The sequence below is a fragment of the Emys orbicularis genome, chromosome 4, assembly GCF_028017835.1.
Source record: "Emys orbicularis isolate rEmyOrb1 chromosome 4, rEmyOrb1.hap1, whole genome shotgun sequence".
Taxonomy (NCBI): domain Eukaryota; kingdom Metazoa; phylum Chordata; order Testudines; family Emydidae; genus Emys; species Emys orbicularis.
The window spans coordinates 151,048,504-151,071,401 of record NC_088686.1 but is presented as its reverse complement, the minus strand read 5'-3'; the positions used below and the strand labels follow the sequence as shown (position 1 = coordinate 151,071,401).

Here is a 22,898-nt window from a genome sequence, read left to right as displayed (position 1 = left end):
TTCTGACAGCACCCAGCCATGATGTGCTAGCTGCTGAGTCATTACCTAAGTTATAGCAACACCTGAGATTGCTAAAACTGAATGAGATGGAAAAAATGGAAAAGGCATTTCTCTCGTTGTTTTCTTTCTATCTTTGGGGGCTTTATGTATGCTAGTCAGTTTCACTCTTGCATTGTGAGTCAATTTCACTTCTTGCAGTTAGGGGAGATACAAGAGCTGCTTCCATGTTTGGTTGGCTGTGAATATTTATGATCCTCTTCCATGAAATCCCTTCACTGGTGAATTTTCCACAATGGCCACCCTGAGCCTTCTTGGGGGCAGGTGGGTGGGTGAGCAAGATGTCATTTAAAATCAACGAGATGAAATATCCTGAGTAAAACTGTTTTCATGGATTGTAAGGCCAGGCGGGACTGCAGGATCATAAAGTCCAGAGAACCTCCCCCAGAGACTGCAAAGTAGAAACCTCGGTTTCATTTGTCCTCCTCTGGCTGAGGACAAGGAAATTGCCTGGCTTAGGGATAGAAGGAATCCACATCTGCCCGGGGTAACAGAATGTTAATCGGGAATCAGAGGGAAGGAGGTGGAAGAAACCCACCCCTGCAGATAGACACCAGTTATTATGGTGGAAATCAACACAGACGCTTATGACAGGTGGTGAGCTGGGGCTAGAATTTGCATCCTTCTGCCCCAAAATCACAGGCCTCTGCCATTGCAGGGGAGCACCTGTAGCTGGCAGCAGTTGCAGGTCCCTTATTCAGTCTGTGCACTCTTGCACTGTTGGCATGTATTGCTGGGCTTTACCGGGAGGTCTCTGGGGCCAATGGAGGGCTGGAAGGGCCCTCAAGAGAGATCCCTGACAGGTGTCAGTCTAATCTGTTCTTAAAAACCGCCAAGTATGGGGATGCCACAGGCTCTCCTGATGCCCTGTTCCAGAGCTTCACTAGCCTCAGAGATATTCCTAGTATCTAACCTGAATCTCCTGTGCTGCAAACTAAGCCAAGCGCTTCCCGCCCTACAAACTAAGCCAAGTGCTTCCTGCCCTGGGACGCAGGGAACAACTGATCACTAGCCTCTCTAGAACAGCCTTGGACATATTGATGGAAGGGAGCTGTGTGCAGTGGGAGGAGGGAGCATGTGTCTGAGGTCTTGGGGTGGGAGGCAGCTGGAGGGATCTTTTGGGGCCAGGGTGACTGGGGGGATGTAGGGAAGATGAGCTGCCCCAGATCAGCTTGGATGACTGGAGGATTGGATGGTGGGAACAGAAGGGAGCTCTTTTATAGCCCTGCCCTCTTTCCCAGCATTCATTACTGCCTAACCTACAGCTTCCCATCAGTCCTAGGAACTACGCCTCCCAGAATTCCCTAGGAACAGGCTAGCCTCCCTTAAAGGACCAGTTAAGCCACTATTATTCGTCCCCCTCCCTGCCTGATTGAATATGTGTGTGCTCAGTGGGGAGAGGTCCCCAGGGCCCCCTTGGGAGTGATGTCATCAGGTCCAGTCAGCCAATCAGAATGTGACTTTGGACTATGTGTGTTCCCCTCTGGAGGGACAGGGAGGTAACTCCGGTGTGTTGTCCCCTGTGCAGGACGGAGTGACGTCTTGTCCCTGACCTCAGTGCTAGCTGTGCTCTGGTCCCTGGCCCAGGGGCGCCCTGGCCCCGCGTGCAATGCCGAGTGGCCCAATGCTCAGGACATCACAGGACACCTGAAGAACTGCCTGGAACACCTGCATAAGCTGTTCCTGGTACGAGAGGGGCTTGCCATCCCCCCATGGGACCCACCCTCGCTTGGGCCCTCCCCATGGGACCCCCCACCCTGGCCATCTTCCCCCAATGGGCCACCCACCCTGCTCAGATCCCCTCCATGTGATCCCTGCCTTGACCATCTCCATCCCAGGGACCACCCTGCTCAGGTCCTCTGTCCCGCGTGCCCCCCCCACACCTGCCCCCTATGGGACCCCCCCATCCTGGCCATCTCTCCCACTGGTCAGGCCCTCCCCTGCTTCATGGGAACCCCATCCTGGCCATTCCCCGCCATGGGACCCCCACTCTGCTCAGCCCCCCTTTGGGATGCTCGCCCTGACCATCTTTATTCCCATGGGGCCACCCTGCTCACGTCCTCCCTCATAGGCCCCCCCACCCCACTCAGACCCTCCCAGGGCCCCCACTCGCCCATCCCCTCATCATGCATCTCCACGCTTGCAGGAAGAGGGTTACAAAGACGGAGAAAAGAGGAGCCGTGTCTGCCTCCCGACGAGCAGCGAGGCCAGTGACGGGGCCACGCAGCTGGTAAGGAGACCCATGGACCTTCCCAGCGTGGGCAGGAGATGCCCGGTGACTTGGAGGGGCAAGGCTGGGCCCCCGGCAGGATCGAGATCTTCCAGCCTAATGCCAGGTCATTGGCCTCTCAGGGGTCGCACTTGGGACCTGCAAGCCCGCACTTCTCCTGCCTGAGCTAAGGGGCCCTGCTGCGTTGTCTGAGACTGCAGCCAATCTCTACAGGAAACCCAGCCCTCACAGGAGGGGACAGAGCCCTGCACTGCGTGGGGGTGGGTTATGCTTCCCTTCCCCTGGGTCTGGTAGGCTGCCGGACTCCTGCCTCTTAGCCCATGTCTCCCTCCAAAGGGAGCGGGGGCAAAACACCCTGGGGCTTGGTTCTCCCACTGGTGCTGCCTCATATCAGCTCCTGCCATGGGGGAATCGGTCAGAGCCCCGACCCTCCTGTTTTGAAAGGCGGATTGCCTCAGAGCCTGTTTCACTCTGAGGTATGGGAGGTCCGAGGTGGGGACTGAGGAGGTGCTGGAGGGCTCATTACAGCTAACAAAGTCTCGTTGTGGGATCATCACCCCCTGTTGGCAGAGGGGGAAACTGAGGCATGGGCAGGGATAGGGACTTTCCTGAGGCCATGTGGTGAGCTTGGAATGGAACCCAGGAGTCCTGGCTCATAGGCCCAATAACTAGACAGCCAATAACTAACCATAAAGCAGGAGCAAGACTCCCCAAAGTGGCCAGTCAGGGCTCCGCTGTGCCAGGGGCTGTACAGACAGAATAAAGAGCAGGACTGTGGATTGGGTCCTTTCTGGAGCTCCCTGGACAAGGGCGGGAGCTAACTCTGCGAGTGCTGACCCAGCTCCTCTTCCATGCCACAGGACACGATCAGCACCCGGCTGTGCCAGTACAATGCCTGCTTGAGGCACCTGGCAAACAGCTTCTGGGGGACCAACCAGCTGCCGCTCAGCATCACCAGTGGCATGAGCCTCTGCCAGCGCCAGCTCTCCCACCTCAGAAACACCATCAGCAAGATGAAGGTAAAGGAGCCCATACCCCTTCCCTGGGACAGTGCTGTAGCCTGCAGATAAACCACGGGAGAAACCATTGCTGTCTTTAGCTGTGGGGGGAAGCAGAGCTGACATGTCTCTGCAGGTGGTTTATTCTGCATGTGATTATCACTGTGGATGGGTATGCGGAGTGCTGGTGCCTTGTGGATAAAGCCCTAGGCTGGGATCCAGGAGATAGCGGTTCAAGTTTTGGCTCTACCACAGGCTCCCTGTGAGACCTTGATCTCAGGGCTGGATTAAGGCAGCCCTGAATACCCCCCTCTCCCTGTGGTGGTAAGAAGGGCCTCTCTTGAGAGGGGGTGGAGTCCCCCCGGCCAGCGGGGTCACTCTCCTTGGGAGATGGGGAACAAGGGCAAAAATAGTCTGTGATCATGTCATCGAAGCCTGTATCATGATGCACATGGCTAAGGGAGCTGAATGAAGGTTTCAGGGGCAGCTTTAATTCTGCTATTTCCTAACTGTTGAATGATTGACTTTGTGACCTTCACATTCTTTTAATGTAGCTTTTATGGAAGTAATTTCCTAGGAACTTTAAAAATTACTGGGGGGGAGGGGGGGACAGATCTCCCCCCGTGGAACCATTTTGACCCTAGCCTCAGTCATCAGCAGGGTTGGAACATTCAGCTCCACCACACAGAGCTCTGCCTCTGGCGCTAGCGGAATTGGTGGGTGCAGTGGTAGGCTGTTGTCGTCCAAGAGAATCAGGCACTAAGAACATAAGAACGGCCCTACTCGGTCAGACCAATGGTCCATCTAGCCCAGTATCCTGTCTTCCGACAGTGGCCAATGCCAGGTGCTTCAGAGGGCATGAACAGAACAGGGCACATATCGAAGGATCCAGCCCCTGTCGCCCAGTCCTGGCGTCTGGCAAGCAGAGGGTTAGGGACACCCAGAGCATGGGGTTGTGTCTCTGACCATCTTGGCTAATAGCCATCAATGGACCTACCCTCTATGAACTTATCTAATTCTTTTCTGAACCCCGTTCTACTTCTGGCCTTCACAACATCCCCTGGCAAGGAGTTCCACAGCGTGACTGTGTGTTGTGTGAAGAGGGGGTTAGGCCACGTGGCCAGTGGGTTTTACAGCTATTGGATGGCAGCAGAGGAATAGTGAGACTCAGGATGCCTGGGTTCCATTGCAGGCTCTGGAGGGGATAGACCCTAGTGGGTATAGACCCTACTGCCCTGTCCCCCCTTTGCACCCTCTGACTACTGCAACTCCTTCACCCTATCCACTCTCAGGCGGCGTCTGCCTCCCCCTCCACGATGCCTGGGCACCAACAGGGGACCCTGGGGAGTACGGGAGAGACAGGTTCCCTGCTCTCAGTTCCAGCAATGCAGTGACTCCTGGCAGCCAAGAGCAGAAATTGTAGGGAAAGTGCTGCTTCCCTGGGCTGGTTTGAGCATGCTCAGTGCAGACAGAATCACTGGACATTTTAGCTGCCTAATTCTTAGTCTCTACTGAGCATATGCAAGATGTATATGTAGGTCAAATTTAGGTGGATTTTCACAGGCACAAAGTCCTGCCCCCTTGCAAGTGCTCCTCTAACCACTAGGCCACACGCCTCTCCTAGGGTCAAGAACAGAAGCCAGGAGTCGAGATCCCCTAACGTTCTCCTGCTGTGTGACCCGCCATGAAGGCTATGCTGTGACGAGAGCTGGGAAGATGATAGATTTTTTTGGTTCATTGGTCACTCGAAAAGTTGGGGAAAAAAAGGTCTGTGTCAGGTTGGCCCCAAGCCAAACATTTCCAAAATTTGTGGTGGATGGAAAAAATAAAAAAGAAAAGATTTGTTTCGGGTCAAATCATGCGTTTTGTTCTGACAACGTTGAACCCTTTTGTTTTGATTTTGACCATTTTTGAATATTTACAAAATAAAATGAAAGGGCATTTTTTAACGAAAAGTCTTTTTAAACTGAAAAATCAAAATGTTTTGAGTTGTTGAGCCTTTTTTTCATTCCCCCCCCCCAAACGAACAATTTGGTGAAACCAACACAAATTCATGAAATATTTCCGGCTCATTGAATTTGCATTTTTCTCCAGACGAAGAAAGTTTTGGCTGAAAAATATCACCAAGTTCTAGTCAAGCCTCTAGAGTCACCGATTTAATGTTATTGCTGTAACACCTGAGAAAGGGAGCTGTGGGGAAGATCTAAAGACCAAAGGTTCAAACGTCCATGTCTTCATGGGCGTCATGGGCTTTTCTGTTTATCTCTTTCCCCGATTTATAAACCTGGTTTATTTCATTTGCACGACGCAGACTTGCCCTTTCCAAGTGGTTTGATGGCTGGAGAATGTTGTGATCTGTCAGGCATAGGGAGTGACCTGCAGCAAAATCCAGGTGTTCTGTAGTTTGGTGACTTTTGGAGGGGCGACCTCCTGACATTTCATTCTCCCTCTCTGTCTCTTTGTTCTGCCCAGCAGCCACCAGCAGCACCGTACCCGTCCTTCTGCGAAGTGGCCTGGCCCTTTGCTGGCACCGGCTGGAGGGAGATCACCACCGGGCCCCAGCTCTCCAAGGAGCTTCTTGAGTACTTGAAGCAACTGCAATTCCCCTGTGGCTGAAGACACACTTTTGTGCAGCTAGTGTGTGTGTGTGTGCAAAAGGTGGGGGTGGGGGTGAGTGTGTTTGTGCATTGCTCTGTGTATGTGTGTGCACGTGTGCGCAGGAACAGTTGAGACCGTGGGTCGACTGTTCCAACATGCCTATGTGATGAAGTCATTTCAGCTCCAGACTTTCATTGTTTTCAACAGAAGTGAGACGCCCCCTTTGTGGCTCTGGGCCTAAGTCCCATCTCTGAAAGAGACAGACACAGGTGCTCGGTCCCACTGAGACTCTGGCTCATGAGGGCCTGAATCACTTTTGAAGAGAGGATTTAGGAGCCTGGGTCACTTGGATGCTTTGGAAAACGCACCCAGTGCTCCAAGCCCAGCTGGAAACCAAAAGCACCTTTGAAGCGAGGAATGTGGCTCACGAGAACAAGAGGACTATGCTCTCCTGCGCCCCTTGGTGCGTGACTGCGCATCTCTACATCCATGCTACTAATAATTATATTTAATATCTATTGCCTCTTTCACCTTCCCACCGGGGTGTGGCCCCACGAGGTGGCTTTGGTGGCGAGTATATTTTTAAATAAAACACACAGCTTTTCTAGTACTGCGACCATGGTATACCTGCATCTCATCCCTTTGGCTCATTTGCACACAACAGGCCGGCTGGCTGGCTCGATATACCGCAGCGGAATATGCTCAGCCCTCCACTTGGCCAATCCGAGCGCTGCCTGCTAATTTCCCCTTGCCTCTGAAGCGTACCACTGGAAGGCCAGGCCAATGGGTGGCGCCCCCAGCTGTCAAGCTACTGTTGGGTGGACTATACCACCTGGAGGGTGGAGTGGGGCTGCCCCACTGGCTATGGTGCTAAATATGGGGACTCCTTAGGGCAAGAAGAGAGATGGAGTGGGGGGCAGTGAGGGGCAGAGGGAGGCATCTGCTGGTGTTATGGGATCTCTCATGTACATGTATGTAGATCATACTAGGATCTTGGCCTAGGAAATCCTTGAGTCAGGTCCCTCCAGGGGAATTCAATGTGACAACAACTTGTGTGGGGGGTAACTAGATCTGGATAATGACCCCTCAAGGCGTTATTTACCCGTGTGCCCCTACATTTACCACCCAGGGAGGTAACCGGACCAGTGGAATCACCCCTTCCACTCCACTTCTGGCTGCAGGCACTCTGGGAGGTGAGAAGGAGAGGCCAGGAAGCCAAAGTTTTCAGACTTTATTTACTGTTGGAAGAGGCAGCGGCTGCTGTGAGGGGGACCGAGTCGAGGGAGTGGGGAGAAGGGACCCCCCACAGATCAGCTCTTCCCTGTACATTTCAGAAGATCCGAGCCTGGGATGGTCACAGGCTACAGACAGTCAAGTGGGGAGAGGGAGGAACAAAGGGGATGAGAGAGGGAGACAGAAGGAAAATCCAGAGAGAACAGACTGTGGCGATGAATGGGGTGTATTGGGAGATAGCTAGATAGAGGCTATGTATTGGGGATGCATGGATAGATAATAATAATCCCTAGCTCATCTACAGCCCTTTCCATCAGCAGATCTTTAGTGCTTTACAAAGCAGGTCAGGATCATTATCCCCATTTTGTGAATGGGGAAAATGAGGCATAGAGCTAGAACGTCTCTTGATCAAGGACGCCTAGCAGCAGAACCTAGGTCTCTGTGAGGCCCAGTCCACTGTGCTAACCACTAGGCTACACTGCCTCCCAGGTCAGTCCCTTGATAGATGCTGTGTGTGGGATTGATAGCGAGGTAGAAGGGAGTGCATGAGGATGGTTATATACGGAGGGGGAAAGAGAGAGAGAGAGACAGATATTCCCCCCCACTCAAAGCGTCACAGCCAAGCAGCACTCCGCGGGCACCCTGTTCAGTGCCTGTGGCACCAGGGCATACCATGCAAGTGTCACTGGGCGTGGAGAGGGCTGGTTCACACTCTGGGGTCGTTGACGTGGCCCATGAAGATGGGGAAGCTGTGGTCGTCATTCCACAGCACGAAGAGGAAGGGCTGCTGCACGTCGAAGACCCAGGCAGTGCGGGCCACCGAAAAGGCCGTGGCAGCTGCGGCCTCCACCCCTTCCTCGTTCAGCTCCAGCATGGCTCGGTGCTGGGCGCTCGTCACCAACAGATCTTCTGCCTCTGAGATGCCGCACAAGTTCGAGTCATAGAAAATGCCGTAGTCTGGAGAACAGGCAGAGAAGGGAGGAGGTAGGAGCCACCCCTTAGTGCCCAGGAGTCTGCCCCAGTCCTGGAGACCCTCCCCCCCGGTTAGAGACCAGTGCCAGCGATCAACCATGGAGATGGGCCACTCAGAACCAGGGGAGCCCATGATATGTCCAGTGGTCTCATGGGACCAAGAGACATGGGACTGATTAGCTATGGGAATGGGTCATTCCAAACCAAGGGAGCCTGTGATGTGTCCAAAAGTCAAATGGAGCCAATGGACATTGGTGTGATGGATCGGCCATGGAGATGGGTCACTCAGAACCAGGTGTCATGATCCACCCAGCAATCTCACATATCCATCAGACATGGGATACATCAATCAAGGAAATGGGTCACTCAGAACCCGGGAGCTGCAGGGGGCGGGGGTCCATGGTGTGTCCACTGGTCTCACAGACCCAACAGACACTGGCGTGGTGGATTAGCCATGGGAATGGGTCCCTCAGAAGCAGCAGTCTGATGCCACCCCTCAGGAAATGACAGCATTGCTCATCCATTCTCCTCCAGGAAGTGATGTCACAACCCAACACTCCTGCTCTGATGTTCCTTCCTGCCCAGAGGGGGAGTGGGCTCTCTTGCCTCTTCCCCTCCCACCCCTCGTACCCCCCAGCCCAGCCCCCACTGCCGCCATCCACCACCCGCCCAGCACCATCCTTACCCATCTCCCCCAAGATGTCCAAGAGGTTCTGGGAGCTGTCCAGCTTCAACTTGGGCAGGCTCACCACGGTGGGCTTGAAGGGGGCGCCCATCAGCTTCTTCATCACCGCAGCGAAGGTCTCTTTGGTTAGCTTCTGCTGCACCTCAGCGAGCATCTGGGACACGTGCTGGGGCACGATGACTATGAGGCTCACGTTGTGGGACAGCTGCAGCCGGCCAACCTTGGGGGAAGACGACACAAAGGCCTCTCTGTGCTGAGGGCTTGTCCTGAGCCCCAATCAAATGTCCCCTTCTCCCGTCCGTCCCTTCATGTGCCACAGCTGGGTCCTCATCACCCCATCCCCCTATTCCCCTTCCAATGGGACCTCCAAGCCACCCGTGGGCGTGAACCAGCATCATGCCACTGACTGCCGTCTTGGTCAGCTGGGTATCAGGCCCCTTGTGCCTACACCTACCCTGCACCACCAACTGCAACCCCTGCGAGCCAGGGAATGGGTACATGGTGCCTTTGATGTCCCACTCCCCATCCCTGGGACAGCATCCATTTCTCCCACATGCTTTTGTGTCCCCAAGTCCCGCCCCCTTCCCGTTCTTGGTCCTGCCCACTCCCACGCCTGGGCAATTAGGGCTGAGCGACACTTTTTCATCAAACCATTTTCTTCCCCAAGAGAGCTGGCATTTTTCAACCACGTTTCCTCCAAAACTTCCTGCCAAACATATTTTTGGACAAAACAGTGGAAAATGAATATTTTCCATTAAATGATTTCAGGTTTCAAAAGCCAAAAATGTTTCTCTCTGACTTTTTTTTTAAAACTGAAAACCAATATTTTTTGCCAAAATCAAATTAAAAAATGTGTTTAAAACAAACAAACAAACAAACAAACAAACAAACAAACCCACTTATTTTTTATGTAAACTGTTTTTTTAACCAAAACCTGTTTTGTTCAAACCAAAAACCAATTTGGTTTCTTACTGAAATTTTTCCCCCGAATAAACAACTGATTTCCTTTTTAACAGAAAACGGATTTTTTTAAACCAAAAAGCAATTCGATTGTTGTTCTTGCCAAAAACATGTTTACTTTCTACCCAAAAACTAATTAAAAGGACAAAAAAAAATGTCTTAAAGAAAACCAATTAAAAAAAAAAATTCTTGCCAGAAACCAATTTTCGTTCTAAACAAAATGCAGTTGTTTTAGAGCACTAAACTCAGTTTTTTCCCTGCTAACAACTGATTTGCTTTCTAACAAAAAAACCTGATTTGCTAACAAATTAAAATGTGTTCGTTTCTCATTTAAAAAAGTCAAGGCCAAACGCCCCCTGCCCCCCCCACAAAAATCTCTGAAAAATGTGTTGCCTGAAAATCATGAAAGAAACAAATGTTTTTGGACTTTTCCCACAAAAAATCTTGGTGTTTTGTGACCAGTTCAGCATATAATGCTAGGGTCAGTTGGAAATGTGGGACAATAAGGACTTGCATCTCTCTTAGGATCTTATCCCAGCCCCCAATATCTGGGCGCCTTGCATGTAGAACCAATGCTCTGCTGGAGAAAAGACTTCCCAGGCAATGACTGGAATGGATATTGGATGCCATGAGTTGAGAGTCCTCAGCTTGAGATCCCCACCTGCACCTCGAGCCTGCTATTCTGAGATGCTGGCTTCACTCGGATGAGATGGGAGGTGGGGAGGGGAGAGGAGTGTGGAGAGGGGGGGTACAGGGGTAAGGTGACCAGATGTCCCATTTTTAAAGGGACAGTCCCGTTTTGGGGGACTTTTTCTTATATAGGCGCCTATTATTCCCCACCCCCTGTCCCATTTTTTCACAGTTGCTATCTGGTCACCCTACATAGGGGACATCACTACGTGACATTATGGAGGAGGTGCGATGGGGTGGAAAACAAGGAGACAGTAGAGGGGAGAAGGAGGGGAAAATGGAGTTGCCGTTGGAAGGTGGGCAAGGCAGGGGCCAAGAGGGGAGGGGTGTGGCACAGAGCACCCACGGGGGCTCACCTTGGCCTGCAGGCTGGGGTCATTGAAGAAGGCCAGCGGGTACTTCTTGCTGGTCATCATGGGCACCTGGATGGGGGCCTGGCCCGGGCGGTAGAACGTCTCATTCACTGTGTTCTTCACTTTAAAGGTCGTCTTCCACTTGGCTGGAGGGCGAAAGGACAGGGAGATGTAGCCGGGGAGCACCCTCAGTGCAGGGATGCCACAAGGGGTATCCCAGAGGAGTCCCTCGAGGGCAGGGGGCTTGAGGGGCTGGGCAGCCTGTCGGGGCAGGGAGCTCCAGGTGGGCTCCCTGGGGGCTCGGCTATCTCAGGGGACCGGTCCCAGTGGGTGCATGGATTGCAGGGGTGGGTCGAACAGGAGTGGCAGCGGGAGCGTGTCCCTGGAGACTCGGCTATTGGGGGGGCAGGTCCAAGGGACTCGGGTTTCTGGAGGGGATGTAGGGGGCAGGGGAGCGGGTCCTGGGCATGGCACGGTGCAATGCGCCCCTCCCTTACATTGGAAATAGACAGCGTTGAGCAGCACCAGCTGGACGTCAGGCTCCAGCTCCTTCAGCAGCCTCTTGATCTTGCCCTTGGTCATCTGTCTCACCCACTTGTTGATGAGTTGCAGGTCCTGGGTCTCATTGCCGCTGAGCATCTGGGGCCGGCTGTTGTAGAAGTGCAGCGACTGGTTGCGGAAGGCTTCGTTCAGGTGCAGGCCTGCAAGCCGGGACGGCGAGGGGATGAGGAATCCAATGCCACCGCTGCCCTGTGAAGCCCTCAAACTCGCCTCTGCCACCGGGGCAACACCAACCTCCCCTTACTCCTACCCCCTAACCACGTCGCGAACCCTCTTCCTGACCATAGGAAGTTAGACAACCCCTCGCCCCTCCCGTTGCCTCAGTTTCCTCATCTGTAAGATCAGCCTCTCTGAGCCGCATTAGATGTCGGGGCCCTGCAGGGGAAATCGCAAAGGGATAACTTGTTTATTTACACTATCTCCACCTGTCTGGAACGGGGTGGTCACAAAGAGCACTCTGGCTAATCCCTTCTTTCAGAGATCCCAGTCCAGACTCCAACGCCCACTTCCCAGGAAGCAAGTCTGTCCCCAGAATTGACTCTAGTTACAGACATTAAGGCAGAGAGCAAAGCCTTCTGCTGTTTGTAACAGCTCCTCCCAAAAAGAAACCGCATTACAAAACTAACAGCAACACAGCATGTCTCCAAAGCCTGAACACTTGCTCGCACGCTAAAAAAAAAAGAGCTTCTAAGGCTCTGTGCAACAGTGCTGCCTTGGGACCCCTGCCATTACAATATATCCTTCCCTGAAGACATGCTGGGGAGGGGGAGTTGGAAAGTGCTTTGAGATTCTCAGAGGGAAGAGCAAAGCACTGGCATTTCTCTGCTGACCTGAGTGCCGATGTGAAGCCCTCACGCCCACTCACCTTGGCGGAGGAAGAGCGCTGAGGCCGAGATCAAGGCCTGGGATTTGAGGAGCCGCTGCAGTGGAGCGTGGACGCAGGCGAGATCTGAGGGGTAGGAGAGGATGGACTCCAGCCGCCCTTTGGTTTCGCCTCGGGCCCCTGCGTGAGAAGAACAAGTTCTCAGATGGGAGGATGAGGATTGACAGGGCTGGGGAAAGGGGCACTCCTGCAGGGGGACTGGCCTTGGATAATTCTGTATGTGGGTGGCACTGGGAGCTGGGCTGGAGACTCATCCCCATGGGATTGCTTGGCCTCTGGGGTTTCCTTGGTTGGCTGAGCCTCCCCTTCTCATCAGGGGCTCCCAGTACCACTGGTAACACCATCTCATCCCAGCCACCCAGCGGCGTTGCTTTGGCCCATGGCTAATGGGAGAAGGCTCTTGGTGCACCATCCCTGAGGGAGGCAGAGCTGGGCATGGCCCCGTCAAGCTGGGAGTGAGTATGGGGGGATGGTGGGGGGTGAGTGAAGGGGTGTGTGATGGGTGTTTGTGAGAGAGAGGTGGGTGTGAGCGATGGCTGTGTTTGTGAGGTTGAATGTGTGTGTGATAGTTGTGTGACCGCCTCTGTGTGTGTGGTGGTTTTGTGTGTGCAATGGTTGTGTATGTGTATGTGTGAGATGGCTGTGTGTGTGCTGACTGGATTTGTGTAACGGTGTGTGTGTGTGCACGAACACAGTGGTTGTGCGTGTGTGAAATGGTTGTGTCTGCACATGCAATGGCTGTGTGCACAATGGTTGTGCATGCGATGGTAGTGTGTGCACGCAATGGTTGTGCGTGTGTGTGCATGCATGATGGCTATTTGGGCCTGTGATGTTTGTGTGGACATGTCTGGTGACTGTATGTGCGATGACTGTGTGTGTGAGTGATGGTTCACTGGGTATGTGTGATGGGTGTCTGACAGCTGGATGCACGTGCAATGAGTGTGTGTGAAGGCTGTGTGCATGCGATGTGTGTATGTGTGTGAGACGGCTGTGGGTGTGATAGGTTTGATAGTGCACAATGGGGATGTGCGTGATGGCTGTGTGTGCGCACAATGGGTTTATGTGTTATGGTTATATGTGTTTGATGAGTGAGTGTGTGCGATGGGTCTTTACACATGATGGGTGTTTTTGTGGTTGCTGTTTGTGAGCATGTATGATGGGTGTGCATGTGCAATGTGCATGTGTATGACAGGTGTGTGTGCAGTGTGTGTGTGACAGCTGTGTGTATGCACTCTGGGTGGGTGTATGATAGTTGTGTGTGTCTGTGATGGGTGTGTGTGTGTGATGGGTGTTTGTGTGACAGTTGGGTGGGTGTGCATGCGCAACGGGGGTGTAGGTGTGACAGGTACATGTGCAGGCTGGGTGTGTGTATGATGTGTGTGTGTGTGTGTGTGTGTGTGCATGCGATGGGTATGTGTGTGACAGCTGTGTGTCTGCATGATGGGTATATGTGTGACAGGTGTGTGTGATGGCTGTGAGTATATGTCAGGGGTTCTCAGACTTTTGGACTGGTGACCCCTTTCACACAGCAAGCCTCTGATTCCGACCCCCCTTATGCATTAAAAACACTTTTTTATATATTTAACACCATTATAAATGCTGGAGGCAAAGCAGGGTTTGGGGTGGAGGGTGACAGCTCGCAACCCCCCATGTAATAACCTCGCGACCCCCTGAGGGGTCCCAACCCCCAGTTTGAGAACCCCTGGTATATGTGATAGGTGTATGTGTGACAGGTATGTGTGCAACATTTGTGGGTATGCGTGAGAGATATATGTATGATGTGTGTGTGTGTGTGTGTGTGTGAGCTGTGGGTATGCATGATGGGTGTATGTGTGAGAGGTGTGTGTGTGTGTGTGTGAAGGCTGGGTGTACGTGTGACAGGAGTGTGTGTGACAGCTGTGGGTATGCGTGATGGGTGTATGCGTGACAGATGTGTGTGAGATAGCTGTGGGTATGTGCGAGAGGTATGTGTATGATGTGTGTGTGTCTGTGTGTGACATCTGTGGGTATGTGTTATGGGTGTATGTGTGACAGGTGTGTGTGTGACAGATGATGGTACACATGGAAGGTGTATGTGTGGCTGGTGTGTGTGCAACAGCTGTGGTATGCGTGATAGGTGTATGTATGGGATGTGTGTGTGTGTGTATGAAGGCTGTGGATACGTGTAATGGGTGTATGTGTCACAGGTGTGTGTGTGTGACAGCTGTGGGTATGCATGATGGGTGTATGTGTGACAGGTGTGTGTGACAGCTGTGGGTATGTGTGATGGGTGTATATGTGACAGGGGTGTGTGTGTGTGACAGCTGTGGGTATGCGTGATGGGTGTATGTGTGAGAGGTATGTGTGTGTGACAGCTGTGGGTATGTTTGATGGGTGTCTTTGTGACGGGGTGTGGGTGTGTGACAGCTGTGACTATGTGTGATGGGTGTATGTGTGACAGGTGTGTGTGTGTGACAGCTGTGACTATGTGTGATGGGTGTATATGTGACAGGTGTGTGTGAGAAACAGCTGCAGCTGCATGTGCGATGACTGTGTGTGTGACTGCTGTGTATGTGTGCACTGCCCTTACCCAGCAAGAGGTGCGAGAGCGCCAGGGCCACGCTGAAGGGCGAGAAGACCACGTTGGAGCCAGTGCCTTCCACCTTGGCCAATTTCGAATAGAACTTCAGTGCAAAATCAGTCAGCGCCGTTGCCACCCTGGGGCTCTCCTCCTTGGAGTCGTCCCCACAGCTTCCCCAGGGGTCACTGGGCGGGCACCGCTGGGGTGTTGTGGTGGGCGCCGTAGTGGCCTCAGTGGTGGGTGCTGCAGTGGGCTCCTTGGTTGGTTCCTTGGCCAACTCCTTTTCAAGCTCCTTGTCCGACTCCTTGTCTAGCCCCTTGGCCGGCTTCTTGGACAGCTCCTTGTCTAGCTTCTTGTCCAGCTCCATGGTACTCTGGATCTCTGATATATGTCCTTGGCCATGCATGCCAGTAGCCCGATCGGCCTCCCCTTCTCCCTCTGGCACGCTGGAGGCAGCTTTGCAACCTGTGGACTCCTCTCCCCCTGGCCCTTCCTGCACCAGCCCCTGCTGGGTCTCCTGCCCCTCCACCTCCCTCCCATCCTCCACTCTCTTCCCTGAGGTTTGCTGAGGGCCTTTCCCGGTCTGCTGAGGGCCTTCCCCGGTCTGTTCAGGGCCTCTCCCGGTCTGCTGAGGGCCATTCCCGGTCTGCTCAGGGCCATTCCCGGTCTGCTCAAGGCCTTTCCCGGTATGCTCAGGGCCTTCCCCGGTCTGCTCAAGGCCTTCCCCGGTCTGCTCAAGGCCTTTCCCGGTCTGCTCAGGGCCTTCCCCGGTCTGTTCAGGGCCTTCCCCGGTCTGCTCAGGGCCTTCTTGACAAATCACATCCTCTTGGCGGGTCCCATTGTTGGCCTCCTTACCTCCTGTGGAGTCGTGGCCAGCAGCTTGTGGGGGGACCTTGGAAGCAGGGCACTGTTTGTCCCCTTCTGCCCCATTCAGCCAATCCTGCTGTGCCGACACCATAGAGGAAAGGAGAAGGATCCATCAGATAAGCGAGATCCAAGGCCCAAGGGGTGTGATTGGATCTGGTACCAACTAAGGGGTGATTCACTGCCCCTTACTGCTCAGGAACTGCCTGAATCTCCCCAGCTGGAGATTCAGCTGAGTGGGGAAATCCCCAAGGGGTGGAGCTATAGGGAAGTTCCTAGGAGGTGGAGTTTCCAGGAGGCAGAGCTGGGGGGAAGTTCCCAGGAGGTGGAGTTTCCGGGAGGTGGAGCTCTGGGGGAGTGGGTGTGGCCAGAGCACACCACTGTGGTCAATATTCTTTGTTCAAAATGTTTTTTTCAACAAAAAATGGCTTTTTAATCAAAATGGCATTTCTGATGGGGGGAAAGCTCCATTTTTGGATGACAGGGGGTGGTTAAAAACCCAATTTTTCAGTTTTCAGCCACCAAAAACTGAAAAATGTCAGGACTTAGGTGAAAATGTTCAGTGAAAGCAAATATTTCTGTCCAACTAGCTGAAGTTTTTTGCTTTCCAGTTGTCAGAAATCAAAACATTTTCAGTCACCAAAAACCATCATTTTTTCCAGTTTTAGGTTTTTGTTGAAATAAATGAAATGTCAGAAAACGTTACAGTTTTCAGCAATGAAAACAAGTAACATCTCAGGTGGAAAATTTTCAATAAACCCCCAAATTTTTGCCCAAGCAGGTGAAAATTTTGGGGTTTCCAGTGCCTTAAACCCCCAAATTTTGGGAAAATGTTCTAGTTTTGGTGGCCAAACATGGAATTTATTTTCCTTTTTTTGTTTGTTTGTTTGTAATAAAACCCCAAAAGGTTTTGCAGAAAAAATATAGGCAAAAATGAAAGAAAATGGTTGTTTTTGCCAATTGTTTTGCAGGGTTAATAAACCAAACATCCTCCACATCCAGAGCGCTGACCATTCCCAAATGGGCACTTACCAGTTGGCATAGCTCAGAGCAACCCCCAGGCTGCTCCAGTCTGTGCCAGGATTGGGGCAGAGTTGGGCAAAGACCCAGCATGCTATGCTGTGCCCACTGGCTCTGGCCCTATAGTCTGAAGAGTGGGATTTCAGGCAATGGAGCTGGTGCCAGGCTCTGCTATGGGCTTCCTGGGCCTGAGCCCTACCCCATGCCCCGGGCAAAGCAGGTGCATGTGGGCATGTGGTGGCACCAGGCCAGAGGATCCGTGATTCAGGTCAGTCCCTGGTTCTGGCTACTTCCTGTTTGGGAGCCCAGCTCTGCCCACTCAAGAGGCACTGACTCCCCACTCGGGAGCTGACTTTCAGGGCTGTGGGTCACCCACAGCTGCCACTGACATCAGTGCTTGTTCCCTGGTATCTCCAGCCCTAGGATCCTTGGAGCATTCATCTCCAGCACTCAATGGGTTAAACTCCCCACTCCCCAGCAAGGACAAGGCTCCCCCAGCACGGAGGATGGACTCACGCCTGCGAAGATCACCAACCACACCAGGATCAACCAGCTCTTCATGGCAACGAATCCTGCCAAAGCAATGCCCAGAAGTCAGTGAAAACCCTGCCCTCCTTTGCTCTCTCCTAGCCCAGCTGCCCACAGTGCTGGGCCTGGCTGGGGCAGGCTGCGACCCCCAGGTGCACCCCCTCCCCACTGAAGTAAAGTGCCCCCTCCTCAGCCTGCTTCGCCCAATGCCCTTTCCATTGCACTCCCTCGGCTTCTGTCTGTCTGGCCACCCCCTCTGTGCCAATCTGTCTGTCCCCCAGTCTCCACATGTCTGTCTGCTCACCCCCTCTCTGCCTGTCTGCCCCCCAATCTCTATGTCTGTTCATACTCCCACTCTGTGCCTATCTGTCCCCCAATCTCTGCATGTCTGTCTGCTCACCCCCTCTGTGCCTGTCTGCCCCCCAATCTCTATATCTGTCTGTTTGTCCACTCCCTCAGTCTGTCCATCCACTCTCTCTATGCCTGTCTGTCTGCCCCCCAGCTCTGTCTGTCTATCTGTCCACTCCCTTTGTGCCTGTCTGTTTCTTCATCTTAGGGCCTGTCTGTCCCCCACATCTCTATGTCTGTCTGTCCATCCTCCCACTCTGTCTGTCTCCCCCATCTCTTTGCCTGCCTGTCCTTCCACACCCTTTGTCTGTTGTTCCCCCATCTCCCTGCTTGTCTGTCTGTCCATCCCTTCTGTGTCTGTCTCCCCACTCTGTGCCTCTCTCAGTCTGTCTTTCCCACCCTTCTGTGTCTGTCTGTCCCCCACCCTCCCCACTTGTCCCTGTGTCTGTCTGCGCACCTCTCTCTGTGCGTCCGTCCGTCTGCCTCCCCCTCTCTGTGTCGGACTCTGGGTCTTCCCATTCTGTCTCTTTCGCAATCTCTCATCACATGGCCAGTGTGGATGCTAGGTTCACTCCCAGCAGCTCCCCACCCCGTTGCTGAAAGCCAGGGGCTGAGAGGCTGAGCCAGGGAGTGGGAGGAAAAGACACCAGATGCAGAAGAGAGAGAGAAGTGAGAAGGGCTGACAGAGGTGAAAAAGGGCTGCAATCTGCCTCATATCTGACCCCAGAGCCAGAGCCCCACCTGCTCCCTGTGTTCCGAGTGATCAGTGTCCAGACCTGAGCCCAGGCACTCAGGGCACAGAGAGCGGTTGGGGGTGGAGCATGGGGTGGAGGGGATGCACCCATTGGCTGGCTCCGGACCCGGCCCGTTAAAAATTAAGGATGATTGATTCCTGGTGTGATTTCCCGTAAATCAGGGGGCAAGAGGGGTGGGCAGCAGCTGCCGCGGGGGAGGCACCGGGTGGATTGTCCAACTCTGTCAAAGGTGCCAGCTGGAAACCGGGGCCTTGGCCCCTTCCCCCAGGAGTATAGCCCCCTCTTCCCACCCTGGGGCAGCAACTGGAGGCCAAAGGTACTGGCTTGAAGTGGTTTCCATAATATACAGCAGGGGTGGGCAAACTTTTTGGCCCTAGGGCCACATCGGATACAGAAATTGTATAGAGGGCCGGGTACGGAAGGCTGCGAGGCATGGCCTGGCCCCCTATCCAGCCCCCTGGAACCCCCACCCCCATCCAACCCCCCCTGCTCCCCAACCCTAACTGCCCCCTGGGACTCCCGCATTCTATCCAAACACCCCTGCTCTCTGCCCCCTGACTATCCCCCCAGGACGCCCATCCCCTATCCAATCCCCCCTGCTCCCCAACCCCCTGACCACCCCCCTGGGGCCCCCTATCCAACTCTCCCTGTTCTCCCCGCCCCACGTTACCTGTGGGGTGGGGGAAAGGGGGGCTCAGTCCTTTCCCTGTGCGTTTCCCCTGCTCATTTGGCTGTTCTCCCTGGCAGTCGGGCAGGGCTCGCTCCCTGTCTGGGCTTGGCTGCTGGGGACAGGGGCCAAGCACGCTGGGGGCGGAGGGGGGCCCTGGCTTGCTCTGCCCCTGCCCCTGGCAGCAGGGCCCAGGCCCCTTGACCGCTCCCCTGCTCCTCGCCTCCCCCCCGGAACTCCCCCTACTCCCCACCCCGACAGTGCCGCCCTGGAGCACCAGGTCTGGCGGCGCTATAGCCGTGCCAGCCCGTGCAGCCACGCTGCCCAGGCACTGGGGGAACTGTGACTGCGAGGGAGGGAGGGAGGGGAGCCGAAGGGAAGGGGCCAGGTGCTGCCAGGGAGTTGGGTTGGCTCCTCCGCAAGCCTGTCCTGATCCTGCTCCCTGGCAGGAGCTCGGGGCCCAGAGGGAAGGGTCCTGCGGACTGGATGTGGCCCGCGAGCCATAGTTTGCCCCCCTCTGATATACAGGGTTTGCAGTTTGGTTCAATGGCTCTCGGCACCCCCATTAAACCAATTGTCCCAGAGCCCCTGCTGGGGTCCCATCTCCAGGGGCTAAGCCCTGTAAAACCCCTGCCTTGTTTACTGTCCCTGTTTGTTGCTGCTGGGATCCGAGCTCCATTTTTCTGATTAGGTCAGCAAGCCACAGCCACGTATGAGTATTTCCGTGCAAGGGGCCCAATTCCCAACCCCCTCCCCTCACTCCCCCGTGTTCATCTGGAAGTCCATGGGATTGCACTGGTGGAATGGGAATCAGGATCAGGCCCTGCTCTCGCATGGGTGAGTCCTTTCAAAGCAACGGTCTGTGGATAGGGTGGGAATCTCTTCTGTGCCACCCCGACACATTTCCCTCTTGTCCCATCTCTCTTCACTTCTCCAGAGCAGCTCAGGAGCCCAAAAACAAAATGTTGAAGCAGCGTCACAAGAGCAGCCCCGTTCTTCCCAATCCGATTCCAGGGAATGTCATGGGGCACAGAACCTTCTTACAAATTCCAGGCCCGGACTGGTTCCGGTTCCCTGTGGAACACCCCAAAGGCACATTGCTTGTAAACAAACAGCGGGCCCGCATCTGAGCTCGCTCCCAGCCCTGATCCAAAGGGGATCAGTTGGTGGGAAGGCTCTGGATCAGATCAGAGACGCTCCCAGTTGAATCCGGATTGAGCTCAGAATCCAATTTGAGGCTGGATCCTGTCTCTGGGCCTCTCCTTGTGCAACTGCTACTTTGACCCTAATGGAAATGCCCTGGTTTTGATGGCCCTCCTTTCTGAAAACAGGGCCATTGTGACTCAGCGTCTGGAGCTTACAAACAATGTAAGAACAGCGTGAAAACAAGCATGAGTGTGATAAGGACTCAGGCCTTATCAAGACCCAAAAGCTGCAGCGGGTTGGCCATCCTGGATCGTTAAAGGAGTGGACGCAGTTATACCGGTATATACAGTTTATATCCACTCCTATAAAGGTGCTTATACCAGTACAGACTGGTATAAAGGTACATACACTATTCCTGTGCAGGAAGGGGAATAAACTACACTAGTATAAGATACTCACCACTATGATGTCATTTACACTAGTGGCTGTACTAGTATAACCGTATCAGAAGAAAATCACACCCCTAACTGATGTAGTTATACCCGTGCAAACCCACCACTGTATGTATAGCAGATCTTGCTCAGGAGCGATACACTGACACATTAAACCTTGAGCTCAAAGAGAACTACCAGACATTTTTCTTTGCATCTTGAGATAGCTGAAGTGTAAGTCCCCTCATGTCCAGAGTTTTTTCTGTACACCTGCCTGATGTCTGTTTCGTCCGGTGAAACTCAGAGAGCCTCATCATAATGTATAAGTGCCCAATCTACATCAAATCATAGAATATCAGGGTTGGAAGGGACCTCAGGAGGTCATCTAGTCCAACCTCCTGCTCAAAGCAGGACCAATCCCCAGATAGATTTTTGCCCCAGATCCCTAAATGGCCCCCTCAAGGATTAAACTCACAACCCTGGGTTTAGCAGGCCAATGCTCAAACCATTGAGCGATCCCTCCACCCAAATGACATGCTGGTAGGGCCGAGAGTTGGAAGCAAGTCACAGTTGGAGCTTTCTGCCACCTGGGGAAGGCTGGTCTGTGAAAGAGATGGAGCTGTCTTGGTCTTAGGTTGCACTCAAGTCCCCTTTTCTAGCTTTTCTCTAGGACCAAGAAGAGCAGAGACTTACTTTTTTCTTTAAATCAAAGTTGAGATTCTCAGTTAATCACAGGATTCTAGGAGCTGGAGATTTCAGAAATACACGAAGAGTCGTGAGAAAATCACAAGAGTTGGCAAAACAGCTATGTGCCCTAGTCCAGAGAACAGCTATCAGGAAGAAAAAGGATTGAGAGAGAGTGAGAGGGGAATGCCGAGACATGGAAAGTAGAGGTGTGTGAACGACGTATGGAAGAGTGTCACCTCTCTGTGTCTCTGCGAATTTCTCAGAGAAGGTTGGAGTTTCCTCAAATACATTAGAACCCCCTGTAAATGGTTCCCAGGCCAGGAGGCTCCTTCAGGAGCAGTTTACCAAGGGTTAATAGCTGAGTAGTTTGATTGGATATCTAAGTCACGTGATGTTATGGTTTTGGCTCCCACTGTGTGTATTACAACTGAGAAACTGCTGCCCATGTGAGATCAGCAACAGTTGCTGAAAATCCACTGTTACTGGCACAAAATTCTCTGTTCCTCACACACTCTAAGGCACCCACCTTTACCCAGTTCCTAGGGCTCAAGGCGTAACCCTCTTAATTTAGGTACCCCCACCCTTTCCCAGTTCCTAGGGCTCCAGGTGAAAAGCACCTAACTTTACCTCTCCGTGGGCTCCGGGCTCTACTCCTCTGTGGGCTCCGGGGAAACACCCTTTCCCTGTGGACTCAAGAGCTTAATCTTTTGCAGGTTTACGGGATCTTTTACCAGTAATATACTACATAACCTCTATTTATTAACAATCACCAAAACCAGACTGCACACGCTACACATACAGTGCTCACCACTCCCAATAAGACACATGAACTTTTCTTGATGGCCAGTCAAGATCAGGTCCATCTGGGGGACTCCAGGTTCTGTACGGTGTCATTGGCAGAGAGTTGAGGTCTGGCAGCTCTGATCTTTGGGGCTGTCCTGGAGTTGGTTCCCAAATAACTTCCTTTGGGACCCTAGTTTATATAGTGAAATTTGAATCCTTTTTAGCTATACCTTAACCAATCATTATATTAAAATTTTACTAATCAATCCTAACATAGTGTAACAAAATTCTTTAACCAATCCTACCCCACCACCTTAATTAATTTACGCCTAGAAAAATTAATTATGTAACAGACAGAAAAGAACCAGACAGAGACCATACAGATAAACAATAGGGAAGTGGGGACCATAATGACAAAACAATAAAGAAATGAGGATTTCACAACCACAACTATTGATAAGCAAATCGAGGGATGTGATCATTCCCCTCTATTCGGCATTGGTGAGGCTTCATCTGGAACACTGTGTCCAGTTTTGAGCCCCACACTACAAGAAGGATGTGGAAAAATTGGAAAGAGTCCAGCGGAGGGCAACAAAAATGATTAGGGGGCTGGAGCACATGACTTATGAGGAGAGGCTGAGGGAACTGGCATTGTTTAGTCTGCAGAAGAGAAGAGTGAGGGGGGATTTGATAGCAGACTTCAGTTTGAAGGGGGGTTCCAAAGAGGATGGAGCTCGGCTGTTCTCAGTGGTGGCAGATGACAGAACAAGGAGTGTGGTGGGGGAGGTTTAGGTTGGATATTAGGAAAAAAATTTTCACTAGGAGGGTGTTGAAGCACTGGAATGGGTTACCTAGGGAGGTGGTGGAATCTCCTTCCTTAGAGGTTTTT

General features: G+C 52.9%; 1 protein-coding gene across 1 annotated transcript; it reads right to left on the bottom strand.

Moving 5' to 3' along the window:
- Positions 1–7,107: 7,107 nt before the first annotated feature.
- On the bottom strand, positions 7,108–18,024 carry SERPING1 (serpin family G member 1). Its single transcript, XM_065404433.1, has 8 exons — positions 17,998–18,024; positions 17,181–17,236; positions 14,790–15,723; positions 12,203–12,340; positions 11,274–11,477; positions 10,780–10,922; positions 8,774–8,993; positions 7,108–8,073 (listed from the first exon to the last, which is right to left on the bottom strand). Exons 2-8 carry the CDS (start codon positions 17,223–17,225, stop codon positions 7,823–7,825), a joined length of 1,935 nt encoding a protein of 644 aa, XP_065260505.1. The 5' UTR covers positions 17,226–17,236; positions 17,998–18,024; the 3' UTR covers positions 7,108–7,822.
- Positions 18,025–22,898: the final 4,874 nt, after the last annotated feature.

What these genes read in the sequence shown, in the direction of transcription:
- SERPING1 (XM_065404433.1), bottom strand. Translation starts at nt 17,225, where the DNA reads ATGAAGAGCTGGTTGATCCTGGTGTGGTTGGTGATCTTCGCAGGC. An exon ending in AGCGCTCTTCCTCCGCCAAG is followed by an intron (nt 11,478 to 12,202) that starts GTGAGTGGGCGT and finishes CCCGGCTTGCAG; the next exon opens with GCCTGCACCTGAACGAAGCC. An exon ending in CAACGCTGTCTATTTCCAAT is followed by an intron (nt 10,923 to 11,273) that starts GTAAGGGAGGGG and finishes TTCGCCCTCCAG; the next exon opens with CCAAGTGGAAGACGACCTTT.